Here is an 18,853-nt window from a genome sequence, read left to right on the forward strand (position 1 = left end):
CTGCCAAGGCAAAGGGGTGTCCAAAACACGAGGATGGAACAACCCACATGCTTCCAGTCTGCAGCTCCCGCATAAAAAACCCCAGAGATGCTCCTCAGGCGTGGAGACCATTAGGGCCAATTTCCTCTCACCTGAGCTGCAAATCTGCTCATGTAATCATCCCATCAAGGCCTGATAGGAACCCCCGATGCTGCTGATAGCATCTCCATCCCCTCTGCCGTTTGGGGTGACCTCTCCTCATACCATCAGTTTAGTGAATTCATTTGCAAATCATTATATTAGGATATTTGCGATCAAAAAGTCCAATCAGCCGCCTATTCAGGAGCAATCATGGCAGCTTCATCCACACGAACAAATAATAATATCCTCCAGAGGCAAGGTTTTAACGACTTAATATAAATATAAATGATCTTTATTTTTTCTTTCTTTCTTTCATTTTCATCTTTATTTCTTTTTAACATCTTCTCCATTAATGTGAAATCAATGTTTCTGTATGAGAAGAGAGGAAGCTGCTGCCCTTCTGAGCATCGTTTGACGCTCACTTCCAGTCACCTTTGGACTGTTTTGGACAACAGAAGCCTCTTTCAGATTCGTAAACTCTGTCTGAGCCACAGTTTAGAGGGAAAAGGAGAAGCGGGAGATGTCTCAAACTACAGTTTCTGCTTCTTTTTCCTCCTAAAATCCTTAAAACAAACTTTTAAGAATCCATTTTAACCTGTATGTTAACCTGTAAACTGTAATTAGTCTGGGGTTTTTATTTTTTACATATTTGGTCAGGGGTGACCCCCAGGTTGCCCCCCCCCCCTTCCCTCCATGGCTTACACCAGGAGTAATCCCCATTCTCCTCCAACACAAAAACCACCTCTCCTGCCCCCCCTCCCTCCCCACTTCATCCCATTCATGCCCGCCTCCCTGCCCCGAGGCCTCCGCTGATTCAGCCGTCAAATTAGAAGAAGGAAATCATTTAACAGCCGTTACAATTACACAGGCAGATGCAGGGGGGTCAGGACGGGGCTGGGGGGGGGGGGACTCAGGGTATTCATTAGAAGCTGGGGGGGCAGCGCTTGTTGTCGGAGTTTTAGACCGCTGAGGTCACGACCCCTAAGGTAACAGAGGAACACCTCCAACTTAGAAGTTTAGGGAAAATATGACTGTATTTTAAAAACATAAAAAAATGAATTTTGAAGGATTCTATTAAATATTGAATTTTTTATTGTAAATTTTGTAGGTATTTTTTTTTACGTAAAAATGTATGCCTAAAGTAAAGATGTGAATTTATTAAAATGAGAAGAGTCTAATTTATTTTGTCGTGCTCTTTCTAGTAAATTAAGAAATATTATAAATTAATTTAAAATTAATACATGGTACAAAAATCCAGCGGAACCAACAAAACCTTAAAGATTCCTCCAAATTAAAATACAAATACGATTTCTTTTTAATAAATAAAAGGATGACAGCTCACTCCATTTTCCAGCTGTGCTGAGGAAACACCTCTGCTTTGATCCGTTTATTTTCCATTTTTAATCAAATTATTAGTTCTATTAATCTTTTTTTTTCAAATTCAATACAGCAATTAAAATTGTTTTTGCCCCCAAATGTCAAAAATAAATACATGACTTAAAAAACAGCAAAATGTCACCCCCCCCCCCAAATTCTTCATATATTTAGAATTATGTCAATATTATCTTGCATTTTGCGCAATTTTTATATATATATATTTGTCATATATATATATAATTGCATTAAAATGGTCTCCATTAGGCCTATTTATTCACAATTTAAAATATTTTACAACAGCAAAAACAGATTCAAAATGACACCGACTGACTCACATGTTTACAAGCATCAACTGCAGCCTAAAACTTTTTTTTTTTAAAGACATGTTCCACACCGCCCTCCGTTTATTTACGCTGCCCTCTTTAAAAAAATAAAAATAAAAATCCTTCAAACACACAGCGGGGGCCTCTAATTCCACAGAAAAAAGTCGAGGGGTGCGTGAGTGCAGAGCAAAACCTTCAAAATGCACCAGCAGCCTTCACGGATTATAATTTAAATCGCGTCCAAAAATTGGCATGCTCTAATCCACAGAGCGAACACGCGTAAAATGCGCACAAAAATCATAATTACTGAAGGAAATTGTCAAATAAAAAAAGAAAAAAAGAAGTTTGTTCATCAGTGATTGCATTTTTATGGCTCTAAAGCGGCCAGAATTTACAGTCAGGAGCAGCGCGCGTCCACGTCCATGGAGCTGGAGAGTTTTTGGTTCAAATGTGCGTCAGCGGAACCGTCCCGTTAACCGTGGCGGATGAGCCGCCGCCGCCGCTCTGATAGTGCTGCGGGTGCAGCACGTGCAGTCTGCTTTGGTCCCCCGCCGCCTCCCCGCCCGGCAGATACATGCTGATCATGTCCCGCAGGTCCCCCGTGGCGCACGGCGGCATGGCGCGGCCGCTGGACACCGGCGGGCTCACGCTGGGCTCCGACTTGACCAGGGACCCCAAGGTGCCCCCGATGGTCCCGGACACCGGGGAGACCCCGGAGCTTTGGTGCTGGTGAGTGTAGCCGGTGATGCCGCCGTATCCCGGCGGGGACGCGCTCATGTAGCTCTGGGAGTTCGAGATGGGGCTGTAAGGCAGCGCGCTCATGTCGTACCTGTGCACGGGCTGCGCGCCGTGCGGGTGGTGGTGCAGGCAGTAGCGGTTTTAGGCACGGGCCATACGGGCGATCGCCCGGGGCGGAAAAATGACGGAGGGGCGGCGCCAGCGGCTCAGCTCTTGTAAAATACTTTATGAATCACTATTGGTTTACTTATATCACAGAGTTTGTAACAGCCTGAAACCTGGCGGCGCCCCCGCCCCGCAGCTGCGCTCTCTCCTGTCTTTGAGAAGTAGACGCAAATGTGTGTGAGAAGGAGAAGGGAGGGGGCGCGGGGTGAAAAAGGAGAAGGGAGGGGGCGCGGGGTGAAGAAGGAGAAGGGAGGGGGCGCGGGGTGAAGGATGCAGGCTGAGAGGTGAGCACGGAGCGCAAAACGCATGCGCAAACCTGGCTGGATCTTCTTCCAGGGGGCAACGGTCGCGGGCCGCGGCTCAGTGCTTGATGAAAAAATAAAAATAAAAATTGCGCCGCCATGTAGCGAATTGGCGCCCCTGGGTGCAGCTGCACGTGCTCCTTCTGGAAATGTATGACGAACGGGGGGGGGCTGCGGGTATAAAAAAGGTATAAAAAAATCATGCTTTTTTGGTTATTTTTGTGTGAAATGCCCAAATAAAAAATGGGAAAACAAAAAAAATTCTTCACTTAGATGACAGTTGGTTTAGTCGACAGACTTGATACCTATGTCAGGACATTTATGCTAAATGCAAAAACATCTGAAATATGGAGAAAAAAGGTCAAAGCTGGTGCCCAATTTAGAAAGAAAAGAGAAGAAGAGGAGAAAAGAGACAAAGAAAAGGGTATTATCGCATAGCTAGATGCACGTTTTCTAAATTCGAATGCTACCTGCCCTCCAACAACAACAACGTTGCAGAGGAAAAATCTCTTGTTTGGTCTATTATGACCAAAACTGAAGTAGGCCCAAATATTGCAAATAACGTCATTTTTAAGATATTTATTCTTAAATGTTTGCTCTGCCTTAACTTGTAACATTAGTTATGATTCGTGTGTCTTTCTGCTCTGCTGTAACACAAAGTTTTTGTTGTGTTTTATTGTTGTATATTAGTTCATAATGTTAAATAAGCTGTGATGGTAGCATGCTGCTGCCGCTGCAGCGGCTGCCGCTGCAGCTGCTGCCGCTGCAGCTGCTGCCGCTGCAGCTGCTGCCGCTGCAGCTGCTGCCGCTGCAGCTGCTGCCGCTGCAGCTGCTGCCGCTGCAGCTGCTGCCGCTGCAGCTGCTGCCGCTGCAGCTGCTGCCGCTGCAGCTGCTGCCGCTGCAGCTGCTGCCGCTGCAGCTGCTGCCGCTGCAGCTGCTGCCGCTGCAGCTGCTGCCGCTGCAGCTGCTGCCGCTGCTGTTAGCTTTTCAAAACTCCAGTTGATCAAGTCATACCTGAGATCACCAATGTCTCAGGAGCAACTCACTAACCTGCTGTTGTTAGTATCAATCATTCAGGGGGGGAGCAGATTTCATATGATGACGTTATTGACAAGCTTGCATCAGGAAGGCCACAAAGGTTAGGTTTTAGTTAGTGTTTTCTGTTCTTAGTGCTGCAGTTACATTTATTCTAGTGTATTATTTGCGTGATTTGTAGTTTATAATATTTATTTCAGATTATTTGTGTTTATTAAATATTTCCTAACTGTATTTTCAGTTACAATAAATGGACAAAGTGACTCTATTGGGGGGGGGGGGGCGCCAGAGGAGGGTCTCGCCCGGGGAGTAATTCAGGGTAGAACCGCCACTGGGTGCAGGTGGTGGTGGTGGTGGTGCGGGTGAGCCCCGGCGCCCGGGTGCTGCTGCGTGTACGCCAGCTGCGCCTCCTGCATCATGGCGTGAGCCGCCGCGGCCGCCGCCGCCACCTGCCCCGAGTACGCGCCGTTCGCCCAGCCGTTCACGTGCGAGGCGTAGCCCGCATTGGCCCCCACCTGGCCCGCTCCGGGGCTCTCCAGTCGCTGCCCGCCGCCCATCCCCGCGGAGGAGCCCAAGAGCCCCCCCGCCAGCGAGTACTTGTCCTTCTTCAGCAGGGTCTTGGTCTTCCTCCTGGGCCGGTACTTGTAGTCCGGGTGTTCCTTCATGTGCATGGCCCGCAGCCGCTTGGCCTCGTCGATGAAGGGTCTCTTCTCCGCCTCCGTCATCACCTTCCACTCCGCGCCCAGCCGCTTGCTGATCTCCGAGTTGTGCATTTTGGGGTTTTCCTGGGCCATCTTCCTGCGCTGGCCCCGGGACCACACCATGAAGGCGTTCATGGGTCTCTTGATCCTCTCCTGGGGGACCTTCCCACCGGGGCCCCCCGGGTTGGACGGGTTGGTCTGGGGCACCACGGGGGAATGCAGGTCGGTCTCCATCATGATGCTGTACATTCAGCCGGCGCGCGCGCGGGGACACCCTCACATGAAAGTCCCCTCACAGGTTACAGCGGCCCCTGTCTGTCTCCCCCCCCACGACATCCACCAGGGTCGGAGCTCACTTTGCGCCGGACTGAGGGGGGAAAAAAAAGTTACAGGAGCGTGCCCGGCTCTGCGCGCGCTGACAGCAGCTAAATGAGCGCGAGGCGGCCAATGGAGAGGCTCGAGCGCAGATTTGCATGCTGGAGGTTCTCGTGACGTGGGAGAACTAAAAATGACTCCCTCTCATCAACTATAAAAAAATATATATATATATTTATATATACATTTAATTTGTTTATGACATTATCTTCAATTTAATAAATAAAAAAGCAAATTATAATCATCCAAACAGCTTTTAAAACCATTTCTTCCTGTTTTTCCTCAGATTTCTCTCATATTGGATGAAAAATGCCCCTAAAATCTCTTGTGTTTGAGCACCCCCCCCTCTCTTTTCACCCTTTTTGTCCACATAAGGACTACACAGCTCTTCTATTCAGAGCCACAGGTGCTTTTTTTGTTGTTGTGCCCGTTGCTAGGAAACAGGTGACTGACGCCCAGAGCATCTTTTGTTTCAGCAAAGAAAAGCGGGGCAGCAAACGAAAACAGTAAACAAACAGAAACATGCAAAACACTCATCCGTACACCGTATAAGACTTTTATTTTGTCTTACAGTTTAATATTAATATCTGTTATGAGATCAGAAGATGAATACATTGAGAGTTTTTTTTTTTCTTTTCAAAGTTTTCTAGCTCAGAACAGACAGAAACGGAGCGTTAAAGTGTGCTGTCATGCTCCAGGGGGGGGGGTTGGCGTTCCCAAAGTGGCGTCTGCCAGGTGCTGCCAGCCTCTCATGCGGATGGTTAAGTGTGTTGGCGCGCCGCTGGGGCCTGATGCTGCTCTCTCCGTGGGTCCCGGTTGGGTGTAGTGATCCAGAGTGCTTCGTCTCCCTCAGAGTAAAAAAAAAAAAAAATGGACAGAGAGGCTTCATATTGACTGAAGGAGCGACACTCTTCTCTATTTACTAACACAGGATTTATTGATCCAGTAATAGAAGAGGGAGAGGCACTTTGTCACTGCGCTGGGATTTACATCAGCTGCTCTCTGCTGGGGGATTTTTGCAGGCAAATCGATCGGATCGTCAGATCTGATAGATTAGATCCTCAAAGTGCCCGGATCTTTATTTTTAGAAAGTGAAACATTCATGGAAACATTTTCCTGCGTGCGGATGCTACCAGAGGGTGTTTACATTGGAGAAATATGCTTAAAAAGCTGTTTTTACCTAAAACAAGGAAGGAATTCGTGAAAAGTTTGATACAATTTTAGAAAAAAGTGTGTATTTTCAAAGGCCTGGTGCTCAACAGTGATAAATAATGTGACGTAAAATCTGCGTTTTGACATTTTTGCAGCATAAAACGAAGATATGAGGCCATAAAGATGTGAAAGATATCGTTTTAAAAAGGTTTTTTTTGGATTTGAAAACTTCCTTTGGCCTTACAGAGAAAAATAAACCAGCTCCTCCTTGTTTGTCGTTCAGATTTCCTCCTTATCAGGCGTTTCTTCCACAATTTGTGTCCATCTTGCATCAAAAGTTTCCACATCTGCAACAGATTTAGACACAAAAACCAGGGTGAGACAGTAATAATGCACTATTTTGGAAAAAAAGAGAGAGAAAAAACAGTAAAACTGTGATCACTGACACATTAAACTGAGGACACAAAATGTTTTTTTTTCTTCTTTTGGAGTGAAACATCCAAACAAGAGGGTGGAATGAGGCTAAACTTGAAGTTAGCGGGATTGAGGGGAAAAAGGAGAATGCTGGAAAAACACGCAAAGGATGCTGGGATATGGTGCTGTGTGGCCTTCTGTCCAACTCTGAATGCACAGAGGAATATTTGAACCGTCATCAGAGATGGACGGAAAGCTTTGGAGGTGACGTTCAATAAAAAAAAAGGGTTTTATAAGAAAAAGTTACGCTTAAAATTGCATTTTGGAGTTTTTCTTTATCCAAATCACGGTGAATCAGGAGCAGACGACAAAAAGCAGTTTGAAAAAGATCCTATTTGTGACGTGGAAGAGCTGGAATAAACTCTGACTATCGCTCGCCATCTTTGTTGCACCGCTAATGCTAGGTTGCGTGGTGTGTGGAGGACTGTAAGCTAGCAGGAGAGTGTGTAAACAGAGAGCTCTCTGCAATGGAAAAGGGGAAGAGGGGGCGGGCTTGCTCTATGCTAACGCAACTGGGAAGTAAAAAACTCCTGCCGCCCTGCAGAAACTATGTCCACGAGTGTTTTTTTTAGTTTTTCCTAAAGACGGCATCATCACTGGGAACGATTCGATCAGAAGATGGATCGGAGTGGAACGCTAACGTGACGGCGGGCGGTTTTGTGTCAGACATCGGATCCATAATCAAGCCACGGCTTCATTAAAAGCCATTTCCTTATTCTTAAATGAGGAATGGGAGGATTAATCGCTGTTTTTTCGAGGAGGTTCCTCCTTTTTAGATTCATGACAAAAGAAGAAAAGATGACAAAGTAGAGTCAAGAATAAAAAAATGAAGAAAAACTAACAGAAAATGCTAAGAGAGAGTTTAAAAAAAAAAAGTTCTAATCTGGAATTTAGGAAGCGTTTTCTCAGAGGTTGAAAGATTCAAACGTGCACAACATAAATCAGTAACAGAGACTGGAATTCTATTTATTTTTATTTCCCAGATGATGTTGGTAAAGATCAACTGCTTAAAGGAGAAGCTACTTTATTTATGTTCATTAAAATAGTTTAAGAGATTAAATGAGGTGTGTTTGTTCAATTATTTCCCTGCAAAAGGAAAGATGTTGTTTTCTTTGTTTTTAAAGTTAATCATTTAAAAAGTTTTGAGATTTTTCTTTTATTAGAAAACAATTTTCACTTCAGACCGGAAATTAAAAGTTAGTAACTGGAATATTTCCAATGGGTTTGAAGTTCAGTAAAGTTGAACCGTTTCAGCTTTGTTCATATTCAAACTCCCAGATCCTCTCTGTCTCTGATTGGGATTCTCTGAATCTGTGATTTTGGTGTTTTGTGATTCACGCCAGAGTTTCTGCTGAGCGCAGCCCGCCGTTTGCAGAGTTTCACTGGAAAGCTGAGCTGGAAGAGCCCAGAGCGCTGAGTCGGCAGACGCTGCTGGAAGCACGGGAACACTTCCACACGGTCCGAGGGAGTGTTCCGCTTTTTCTCAGATGAAGTCCCAGAGCTTTCATCAAAGTTTGAGACTTTTACTCTATAGAAATCCTTGGGTCTTTTTTTGTACAAAAATGTTTCAATAATCAGAATTCTGCGATAAAATCATAGTTTATTTTAGAGATTAATATAGAATTCTTAAAATTGTAATAAGCTATTGAGAGGAATTCCCATGAAATTGACCCATAATCCTGAAAACACCAAAAGTTCTTGTTCTGGGGTCGAAACCACCAATTAGGAACAAATTCCGGTTCTCTAGTGTAAATTCTGCTGAGCTATACGTCCGCCCAGCTGATTCAGAGTTTTGTAGGAGCCAGCGCCTGATTTTAGAGCGGTTCTTTGGCTCCTAAAGGAGTTGACGACATCCGTGGTCGGGGAGCTCGGCTATAGAAGAGCGCCGATTTATTAAATCCCAAAGTTTGAAGTTTACACCTTAATATTCAACATCTTAAAAAAAGCCTCTTTTGCAGTTATTCTCAGCTGACTTTGCACAACAGATGATTTGTGTGTCTAGTTATATTTAATGTTATGTGTGAATGTTTCAGATATCCTGTATATATTCTACCCTATCTGTATTATATTTTATTTAACCTTTAACCTTTTGTCATTCAGAGCAGACAGCAAAGTAAGCACCTCATTGTGTGTATGACAATAAACCCCTTTGAATCTTTGAATCAAGGAACCAAACTTTATAAAAGAAAAGTTGAACGCTCGATTTGGATACTTCAAGTGAAGTGGAGCGCACCAATCCATACATTTATTTCTCTTTTTTTTATTGTCGATTACGATTGCACTTGTAAAGATCCCGTAGACGTGATGGATCTGGATAGATGATACTTTTCACATCTTTATTTGCTTTTTTTTTTCTACTTTTACTGACGGTAAAGATCAAACCCAAAAAAACTGAAGCGGATCGACCCACCCGTTAAAAAATAGTAGTTCCAACTGCTCATCGTTTGGGGGCGCTAATGTGCAAAGTCAGCTCTGATCATGGTGGAGAATGGCCTTCAAAGAAGAAAAACAGATTTTGACTCGCCCGTGCTTTTACCATCACATTTAGTAAACGCCTTCCTGTGTTTTACTTACTTACTCACTTTCTCAGCTTTGAAGGGGTGAAAGCAGCCAGCGGAGCGCTCCACTTCACTCCTGACATCTGAGTCAGCACGGAGATGATCAAAGACATTCTGGCGTCTGGCGTGTGATCCTGAAGGGAGTTTGTTTAAGGCTCCCTGTCACAGCAGGCTGTCAGGTCGCATGGATTCAGGCTGCAGAACGCACGAGACCGGACAGCGGGGGACTGTCCGAGCGTGCAACCGGCTCAGAAAAATCCTTTTCTTAGTGACAACAGCTGCACAAGGATGACTCTGAGTGAGTTCATAACTAAGTGAACTCTGATTTATAATCTGACTGCCATTAATTCTGCATTTCAGCATAGATGTGAACATTTTTATCTGTTTAAAATCTTTTTTTTATCCAAAAATGTCTATAGCCTTTATAAACCAATCAGGAATTTTCCATAACTTCAGCGTTTGCACGTGAATTCTTACAAGCTTTTGTTTGTGCTAAAATGGTTAGTTGCTTCAAATAAAAACAGCTCAGAGCAGAAATCTAATCAAAAATATCACCAAAAATGTTTGAAAATGTTTGAGTAAATTATTCTACAGACACTTAATATTTATTCGGGTTAGCGGGTCTAATCTGTTTACTTCCTGTTTTAGTTATCTGCTTTCTCTGAGCTTTTTGTTCGCCCCCTAGTGAGCATCAGCTGGAACTGCATGTAGTTTTTTTTTATTATTATTTTTAAAATTTAATTCTCAGATTAATCCCGAGTGCATGGCGTGAAAACGTAAGCCAAAACCACAAAAAAGGAGGGAGGCGGTCTGCCTGACTGTCTACATGTAACCAGGCTTTTTTTTTTCTCATGTTACCCACAAACCCTCATTTCCAGTCACTTCACTGCGAGTCAGTGTTGACACTGAAGCTACATTTAATTTTTGTCCCCCAGGACACACAACCCCCCCCCCCCCCCCAATGCCGAAACAACCACAGTTGTACTTGCATTTAATTTAATTAGAGCATGCCCCCCCTTCCCCCCGTCTGCCTGTATTGTCGGGAGGAGCCGGCCTTATCACTGATTGCTCAGAGATTGGATGAAATATGAACAAATCATGCTGTGTGTGTGTGTGTGTGTGTGCGTGCGTGTGTGTGTGTGTGTGTGTGTGTGTGTGTGTGTGTGTAAAAGAGGAAGAAATCTGATTGTGGTTTTGTTAGCAGTGAGAGGGGAGGTAAGCTGAAAGGTTGAGAAGGGTGAGGAGATGATTGGAGTGAAGGAAGGCGGATCTTTTCCCTCTCCGATTTTTGACATTTTTGGACTAAATTTATCTGATTTGAAGGCGTGTAATGTGAAAAAAATCTGTTACAAGTATGAGCTTTTTAAAAAAAAAAAAAAAAATATATATATATATATATATATATATATATATATATATATATATATATATATATATATATATATATATATATATATAAAGGTGAGAACATTTACGGAAGAATTCGTTAACGTGATAGATCGGGATTCATTTTTTGTCAAGTCAACTTTATTTATAAAGCGCTTTTAAAACAGCAGGAGCTGACCAAAGTGCTTAACAACGCAGAATAAAAACAAAACAGCAAACTAAAAAAAACAGCATAAAATCAATAAATTAAATAAAACCAATAAAAACAGGGAAGTACAGTATGGGCAGTTTTTGCATTTTTCAAAATGCAAAAATCTCATCTTTATTTAGGAGAAATTCAGAAAAAAAACTTCCAGGCAGACAGATTCCATTAATTTTTCAATAATTTAAGACACTTTCTGAAAATCTCAGTTATTTTCAATTAAAAGCTTTTATTTTTTAAGCCTTTTTCTTTAATAATAAACATTAATAATAAACATTTTCCATTTAAATAACATTCTTTCGTGATCCATGCGTGATATTCGTCATTCATACGTGTTTCTTGCGTTCGTCAGACGAGGGTTTTCAGCCGACGGGTTTTTACGTGAATCCGGTTTTCCGTTGTTTACATTTTCGGCTGGTTGAGAATGACGTAGTTTACACATAGTTTGCCTAGTTTACACACAATTAATATGTAAATGTTACACATTTGTGTGTGATTTTTGCAAGAAAATATTTTCAAATTAGTGGTGTCTGTGTTGATTTACATGTTCATATTCTCCCGTGGTCTTAACGTCATTTATTCGTGACACAAATTTTTCACGACTTTTCTCACTTTTTCCACATATATATTCACGTGTGACCAATTTTTATTCGTGCAATTTGCGCTGAATGTACATAGTGACTGTGCGTAAGATTTCATTTGGGGGCGTGGCCTCCCTTCCTGACAACTTTTCAGTTTAAATGGAGCTATTTTTTAAAATTAAAAGCATGCTGTTATTCATGCATTTCTGTGTTCTGTTTACCATCATTCTGTTCCTCATTCATCTTGTTCTTCTGTATCCTGGATGCTTTTGCAGTCCTGAAGGTCTGAAGCTCATAAAGTTAAAACATTTTTCAAAATATTTCAGCCTTTTAAGTTTCAGCGCGTTTGGTATTTACTGGAAATTTTAATTTCTTATAATAAAATAAAAAATGAAAATTAAAAATGTTCTTTGGAGCTCCTGTTGAATTTGAAATAAAATAGCCGCATGTTTTCACGGAGCTCTGAATAAATGGGAGCTGACGCCTGGAGGGATGGGAAGGGAAGATCCAGACCCGTCAACATGCGTTTGCTTTTTCAAACAAACAGGAATTCTCTGAGAAACAAGATTTATGTCATTAGAGAGGAGGAGGAGGAGAATGGAGAAGTGACCTTTGAGGAGGAAGGTGAAGGAGAGATGGAGGAGAAAAAAGGAGGGAGCGGCGGGAGGGAGTGGACCCCGGCAGAAATAGATTAGCCGACCGTGACGAGGATTAGCAGCGATGATAGTCCCCCAGAGATCCGGCAGCCAACGCAAACAGGCCATAAAGACGTCACAAAACCAACACAACAACAACACACTGGTGTTTGCATGTAAAACAGTCATTAACTTCTCTACAAAGAAATCCACAAAACTAACTTTAATTTACCATTTCTTTTATGTGTAACTTAAAAATTCAGAGGAATCTTCTTATCTGTTCATCCAAAACTCTCTAAATTGACAGAAATGACACAAAATAATGAAAATATTCTAAACTTGTCAATTTTTCATCTAATCTGGTCTATCGCTGTTGTGATGACACATCAATTTAACGGCAAACAGAGGGAGAACAGGCGAACAGGTCCGGGTTTTGACACGAACGCTTCTGTTGTACTTTCAAAATAAAAGTCACCCTCCAAACTCCACTATGGCCAAGACCAAAGAGCTGTCTAAGGACACCAGAACCAAATTGTTCACCTGCACCAGGCTGGGAAGACTGAATCTGCAACAGGTGTGAACAAATGACCTGAGCAAGTATTAGGAAGTATGATAGTAAACCACTGATAATCTCCCTCCATCTGCAAGATCTCACCCCGTGGGGTCAAAATGATCACAAGAACGGTGAGCAAAAAACCCAGAACCCCACGGGGGACCTAGTGAATGACCAGCAGAGAGCAGGGGCCAAAGTAACAAAGGCTACCATCAGTAACACACAACGCCACCAGGGACTCAAACCCTGCAGGGCCAGACGTGTCCCCCTGCTGAAGCCAGTACATGTGCAGACCTGTCTAAAGTTAGCTAGAGAGCATTTGGAGGATCCAGAAGAGAGAGAATGTCCTATGGTCAGATGAAACCAAAATAGAACTTTTTGGTAAGAACTCTTCAGATGCTGAGCTGCATCGAAAGAACAACATGCCTACTGTAAAGCACGGGGGTGGAAACATCATCATTTGGGGCTGTTTTTCAGCATAAGGACGACTGATCCACGTAAAGGAAAGAATGAACGGGGTCGTGTATAGTCAGAGTGAAAACCTCCTTCCATCAGCATTGAAGGTGAAGATTCAAAGGGGATCCTGGGAGAGAAGCAGCAACATACAGTAAAAAAAAAACCTCTGTATCTCACACAGTTTTGGCTCCAACAGACCACCGTATTTTAGAAAACTGCAGTAAAGTCTGCTCTTCTCTGCAAAGTGAACCAAAGCATAAAAATAGGTTTAGTTTTTGTCATGATTTGAGTTTGTTGTCTTGTTTTTCGTTCTTGTTCTGTCTTGTTTGTTTCTGTTTCCTGTTTTATTTTGAAAGTTCTCCTGTCTTGTCTGTTTTCTTGAGTTTTACTTCCTTTGGTCCCCATCTGCCCTGATCGTGTTCACCTGTGTCTTGTCTGCCCTGTCTGTATTTAAGTCATGTCTTTGCCTTCCTCCTGTGCTGGTTCATTAGTCTTGTCATGGTGTTTCATGTCATGCTGTCTCTTGCCACGGTCCATGTTTCATGTTCCTCGCCACGTCAAGTACGGTTTGTTTGTTCAGAAATCCTGCTCTGCAGCGCTTTGTGTTTGGTTTTTGTTTATTAAATCCATTAGACTCTGATCCTCATGCCTCCGCCTCTGCTACTGGGTACTACCGGCTCTCGAGCCACCCCACCACCGTGACAGTTTTACTTATTTTAAGTCAAGAATGTTTAGAATCCCCCCAAAAAAAGAACAACAAACCAATCACGGCCTCTTCTCCTTCTGTTTTCCTACCACAACATTTTTGGTTCTGTATAAAATAAACCTTTTCAACCTTTCAAATGCTAAAAAAAAGTAGCAAATCTAGAGTTTTAATGAGTAAAATCTTACTAAAAAATGATCTTATTTTGGAGAACTGCCCATTTTCCGGATGGACACGCCCACAACGGTGCAACTGAGACAGCAGCTGACAGACCTGCTGAGCAGACACCTTTGCGTTCGGTTGGGCGCCGTTGGCCGGGACCAGCTAATCCCATTCAATCCCCGCTCGCCAACGCGTCCGACTTTTACTGACACGTCTGAAAATTGTGCTGCGGGCCAGAACAATCTGTCAGCTGCTGCAGATTTTTGAAACCACAGAACCAGCAAGTGTCAACAAAAGCCTTTATAGACACACTATGTTTAAAAAAAAAACTGCTTTTTTTCTTTTTGTGGCATTTCCCTTATGATGGAGGACATATTTAAAGAAAATTAAGCCTGAAATCCCATTTTTAGTATTTTCTGTATTCAAATCGATGTGAATCAGGAGCAAACAAAAAAATGCAGCTAGCAAAAGGTCATACAAGCTTCCTGCTGCGCTCCATAAGTCCCGCCCACAACCGTATCCTAGAAAACAACACAAGTTTATGGATTTTTGGCTAAAAAAAGGGCATAATAACAATAAAAGACCACTGGGAATGCTTTGAAAATAAATCAAAAGATTATCGGACTGGAACTTTCTGTTTGAACCACATGAAGAAACAGAAAATTCTCGCATGATTTCTTTTTAATTCTCCATTTAAAAAAGCCAAAATGGACACACGAGTCCATATTTCTTGACTTTTATTCTCGAATCGATCGTGTCAATCGGTAGCGGACAAAGGATGGATCCATTTTTGATTCGGCGTGAAAACTTGAGAAAAGGTCAAACGTCTTTGTCACGAGCGCACATCAAAAGGATCGATCCCTGAAGGAAACGCCGCCGTCCTCCTCGCTGACATTTCTGACTGTCCTGCTGAGGGGAAGTTTTGAGGAGAGGATGGGGGTCCGGCCTTTATGGTCTCTCCCTTCCTCTCGGGCTGATGGTGGGGGGTGTCTGCCTCAGACAGAAGAGGACTTCCTGTGGCGGGCCTTTGAGACTCCTTTTTTCCCCGCCCTCCGTCAGTTCTCCGTGTCTCCGGATCGTCCCAAACGAGGTCGAGCTTCAATCCCACCCCCACCTTCACCAGCCCTTTGCTCCACCTTCTTTTCTTTACAGCCTCACATGAATTTCCGAGTCTTTTCTTAATCCTTTTTATTTATTCTATTATAACTATCCTGCTTTTTACCCGAAATTCAAAAGTCTGTCCTTTTCTGGGACACAGTTTTTGGAGTCGTTCATCAGAGAAATTTTCCTCTGAGCTGTGGGCAGGACTGTTGAAGACAGCCTCCCCCCAATGTTCCCATCATCCCCTTTGTGTACGCGCTCTCCCGCTAGCTTACAGCCCCTCATGCCCCCCAAACTAACGTAAACGGCGGGCAACATAACAGCTTTCCAGCTCCCACAGCAGCCTCTGCGTCAGGGTTACAAGTTTCTTTTTCCAACGGCATTTTTTCATGATTCGCACTGATTTGTATCCACAAAATACCTAGAAATGCCATTATAAGCTTAGTTTTCTATCTGTATATGTCCTCCATCATCAGGAACATGTGTTTTTTTAAACTTAAAAATGTTGACGTACATCACCTGTATGTTTGACTTATCGTCAAATGATCTGGAAGACGGTTCAAGCAGGGAAAAAGTCAACTTTTGATGCCTTCAAAGCTAAACACATGCATTTAAAAAGATGAGACCCTCCCTCTGTGAGGTGAAGGAACCTACCTTTCCCACGTTTCCATGGATCCAGCAGGGACGAGTCTGGTTCAGTGTTATCACTTTTTCTTTATGTTGAGAACCTTTCCGGTCAGAATCCCATCTCCACTGCTGATGGTTTCTGGATTTGTCTCCATTAAAAGGCCTCAGAGGATCGTCTCACCAACACCCTCTTCACTCCCGGACCTGTCCGATGGAGCCCGACCCGGATCCCCCCCAACGGGTTCTGGTTTTCTCTTCCCCTGATCTCCTCTCCTCCTGCTTCTTCACAACTTCATGTCTTCTCTGAGCGCTTCCTGCCTTCCTCAAACCTTCTCCGCTCATGCTTTTGCTCCGCGGTCGTCCTCCCATCGCTGACTCTTTGCTACACCACCATTAAAAGTCCGGAGGGACTCTCTGTCTCCCCCCCTACCACCACCACCACCATCCCATGCTGGGGTTTTATTTAATTTGTCCCTATAATAGACATGAATGAACTCCAGGGCTGTACAGAGAAAGCAACCGACGAGGGAGGGGGCAGGCCGCTCTGCAATGTGTGTCAAAAGAGAAACAATAAGTGCCTTTATTTTTGATTGGCTTCCCCTTTTTACAAAATTACTTCCAAAGTGTGATGTCCCATTGTGGGAGCAGAATGACTGAACAAAGCTGCGTGGCTGGACGGACGTGTGTGTGTGTGGGGGGGGTTTGTCTTATACATCCCGGCTGATATTCAGGGGGGGCTTTGGCCAAAACACTGCGCTGGATCACCCCGTAGTGCAGCGACTGGGCCTAGGGTTAGGCTTATAATGGGAGGCCTTTGGTTCCCATTGTGGCGGCCGTGTCAACAAAGAGGCCTCTGGGAATTGCCTGGCATGTGGAAAGGGGGGGGGGGGGGGGGGCGCTTTGAAAACGCTGGGAGAGACATAATCGACGTCAGGCCCTAGAAACTCCTGCTTTCTGCTAAAGCTGGAGCGATGAGGAGGGCAGATCCCACCTGAAACGATGAAACGACACTGAACGTTAGAGAATTCACTTTCTCACCAAAAATCACGTTTCGGTGCAAAATCAAGGTCGGTGTTTTTGTGACGTTAAAGTCAGACGTGGCTCAGACTTCTCGATACAGCACTAGCTAATTAAAGATTTATGTAGATTTGCTGAACTGAACGCATTCTGTACATGAAGAAGACTGTCTGATAAAAAAAAATCATGTTTTTTTGGTGTTTTTGATATATTCTTGTGGCATTTTTCTCGAACTTGGAGGACATGCAGTACATAAAAGATTTTAAGATTAAAACTGCATTTCTGTTAAAGGGTGTTTAAAAAAAATAGATCATATAAATTATTCTGCTCCGCTCCATGCTGATGCTTCCACCTGCAGACGAATAGATCCACGAAGGTCTTTGTTTTCCTGGTCTGAGCTGGAATCTGGATCCAAACTGCACGGCTGCACTGCTCACCATTTTTGGTGTACAGGTAATGTTAGATTGGGGGTGTGAGGGGCTGTAAGCTAGCAGGAAAGTGCGTAGATACAGACCTCTTCGACGTGCCGTAACTGTTCATGTGAATCAGCTGATTCCGACCAGAGAAAAGCGGCTTTTTGTTTTGGCTTTGCACTGTTAAACTTAGCTCACAAATGCGCCACGGGTGCAGCGACCTCAGCAAATTTGAGCAAATTTGGCAGGTGGCCACCGTGTGGCGGCATTTGTAATCGAGAAGTGGCGGTTACCGGGCGGTTTGCGGCCATTGACACGTGATATGGATGACCGCCGTCCAAAGACATTTACACATCGTCCAATCAGAGCAGCTGTCGGCTGGCGATCCAGCTGGCACCGCCCTATGACGTCATCCTCGCCTGACAGCAGCTGACAACATTCATGAACACACCATTCATTCATCATTCGTTCATCTTCTTAACCGTTTATTCCCTTTCGGGGTCACGGGGTTGCTGGATCCTATCCCGGCCACTTGGGCGTAGGCAAGGGATGCCCTGGACTGGTCGCCAGTCTGTCGCAGGGTAGAATATCCACAATCACACGTCCATTCACTCTCACATTCACACCTATGGACAATTTAGAGTTGCCAATTAACCTATGAAGCATGTTTTTGGATGGTGGGAGGAAGCCGGAGACCCCGGAGAGAACCCACGCATGCACGGGGAGAACATGCAAACTCCACACAGAAAGGCCCCCAAATGTTGTGTTTTACATGTCCCCCACTTGAACTGGAGGCCTTCTTGCTGTGAGACAAGAGCGCTAACCACTGCGCCACCGTGCAGCCATGAACACACCAATGATGAACACACCAATGATTTTCAAAAAAAATCAGACGGCGGTGGGTTATCTGGACGACTCTGCCTCCGCATCTCGCTCTTAAACTCTGCTTCGAACCTAAATTATTATTTGGTCGTAAACTTCCAAAATTACCAGAAAAAGTGGTCAAATTATTCAAACTGCAGGCAAATGGTTTTTTTTCCTGAAGGGGAAAAACATCAAGGATGTTTTACGAATCTCACGCTGCAGCAAATAATGTAAACGAGGTGGATGTGAGGAAAATGAGATGAACTTCAGGGCTGGGGAGGGTAAATTGGGGGTTCAAATTCCATGTTTTAGGGTCAATGTGGGTTTAAGCAAAACACCAAACCTAAAGATTTTTCTTTTCAGTTCATGAATATAAAAACAACCAGGGAAGACCAAATGCTGCAGTTCCTCAAAAGACCACAAGGGGCTGGTTGCATTTTCCCATTAGATCTCATTTTAAGTTAATTTCTTTTCTTTTTTTTAATGTTTTTATATCAATGATGAACTGATGTACATCCTGGTTTTAAAATTTGTCAGGAGTTTCTTTTCAATTTGGCTTTGGGAGGCAAAAGTGTGCAATTTTTTTTTATTTGGCTAAACCGTTGTTTAGCTTTGAGCAGGACATCGGCTAAATTTGGGACATTGTTGAGGTGGGCGGAGCAAACTCCAGGTAACATGTCTTTCCTTGAAGCTTCATTTCTGCCACAAAAAATCCAATGGGGGGTTGGAGATGACCAGTCCAACCCTGCATTGAGGGGAAGTTAGAGTTTGAAACAGCTTCAAATGGTCACATTCCCGTTTTCCACCCACATTTCTCACATTTCTGAAGAAAT

At 43.7% G+C, this 18,853-nt stretch overlaps 1 protein-coding gene and 1 long non-coding RNA gene across 2 annotated transcripts; both read right to left on the reverse strand.

Annotated features, from left to right (window-relative positions):
* Window positions 1-1,466: 1,466 nt before the first annotated feature.
* On the reverse strand, window positions 1,467-5,229 carry LOC111949309 (transcription factor Sox-1a-like). The gene is made up of 2 exons (XM_023966307.1): window positions 4,403-5,229; window positions 1,467-2,688 (listed from the first exon to the last, which is right to left on the reverse strand). Exons 1-2 carry the CDS (start codon window positions 5,008-5,010, stop codon window positions 2,265-2,267), a joined length of 1,032 nt encoding a protein of 343 aa, XP_023822075.1. The 5' UTR covers window positions 5,011-5,229; the 3' UTR covers window positions 1,467-2,264.
* A 447-nt stretch (window positions 5,230-5,676) lies between these two features.
* Window positions 5,677-16,602, reverse strand: LOC105358717. Its single transcript, XR_002875323.1, has 3 exons — window positions 15,754-16,602; window positions 6,533-6,635; window positions 5,677-5,984 (listed from the first exon to the last, which is right to left on the reverse strand). It is a non-coding gene; the product is annotated as an uncharacterized LOC105358717 (long non-coding RNA).
* Window positions 16,603-18,853: the final 2,251 nt, after the last annotated feature.

Source organism: Oryzias latipes, chromosome 2 (genome assembly GCF_002234675.1).
Source record: "Oryzias latipes chromosome 2, ASM223467v1".
NCBI lineage: Eukaryota > Metazoa > Chordata > Actinopteri > Beloniformes > Adrianichthyidae > Oryzias > Oryzias latipes.

What these genes read in the sequence shown, in the direction of transcription:
- LOC111949309 (XM_023966307.1), bottom strand. Translation starts at nt 5,010, where the DNA reads ATGTACAGCATCATGATGGAGACCGACCTGCATTCCCCCGTGGTGCCC. An exon ending in CCGCACCACCACCACCACCA is followed by an intron (nt 2,689 to 4,402) that starts CCTGCACCCAGT and finishes AAACCGCTACTG; the next exon opens with CCTGCACCACCACCCGCACG.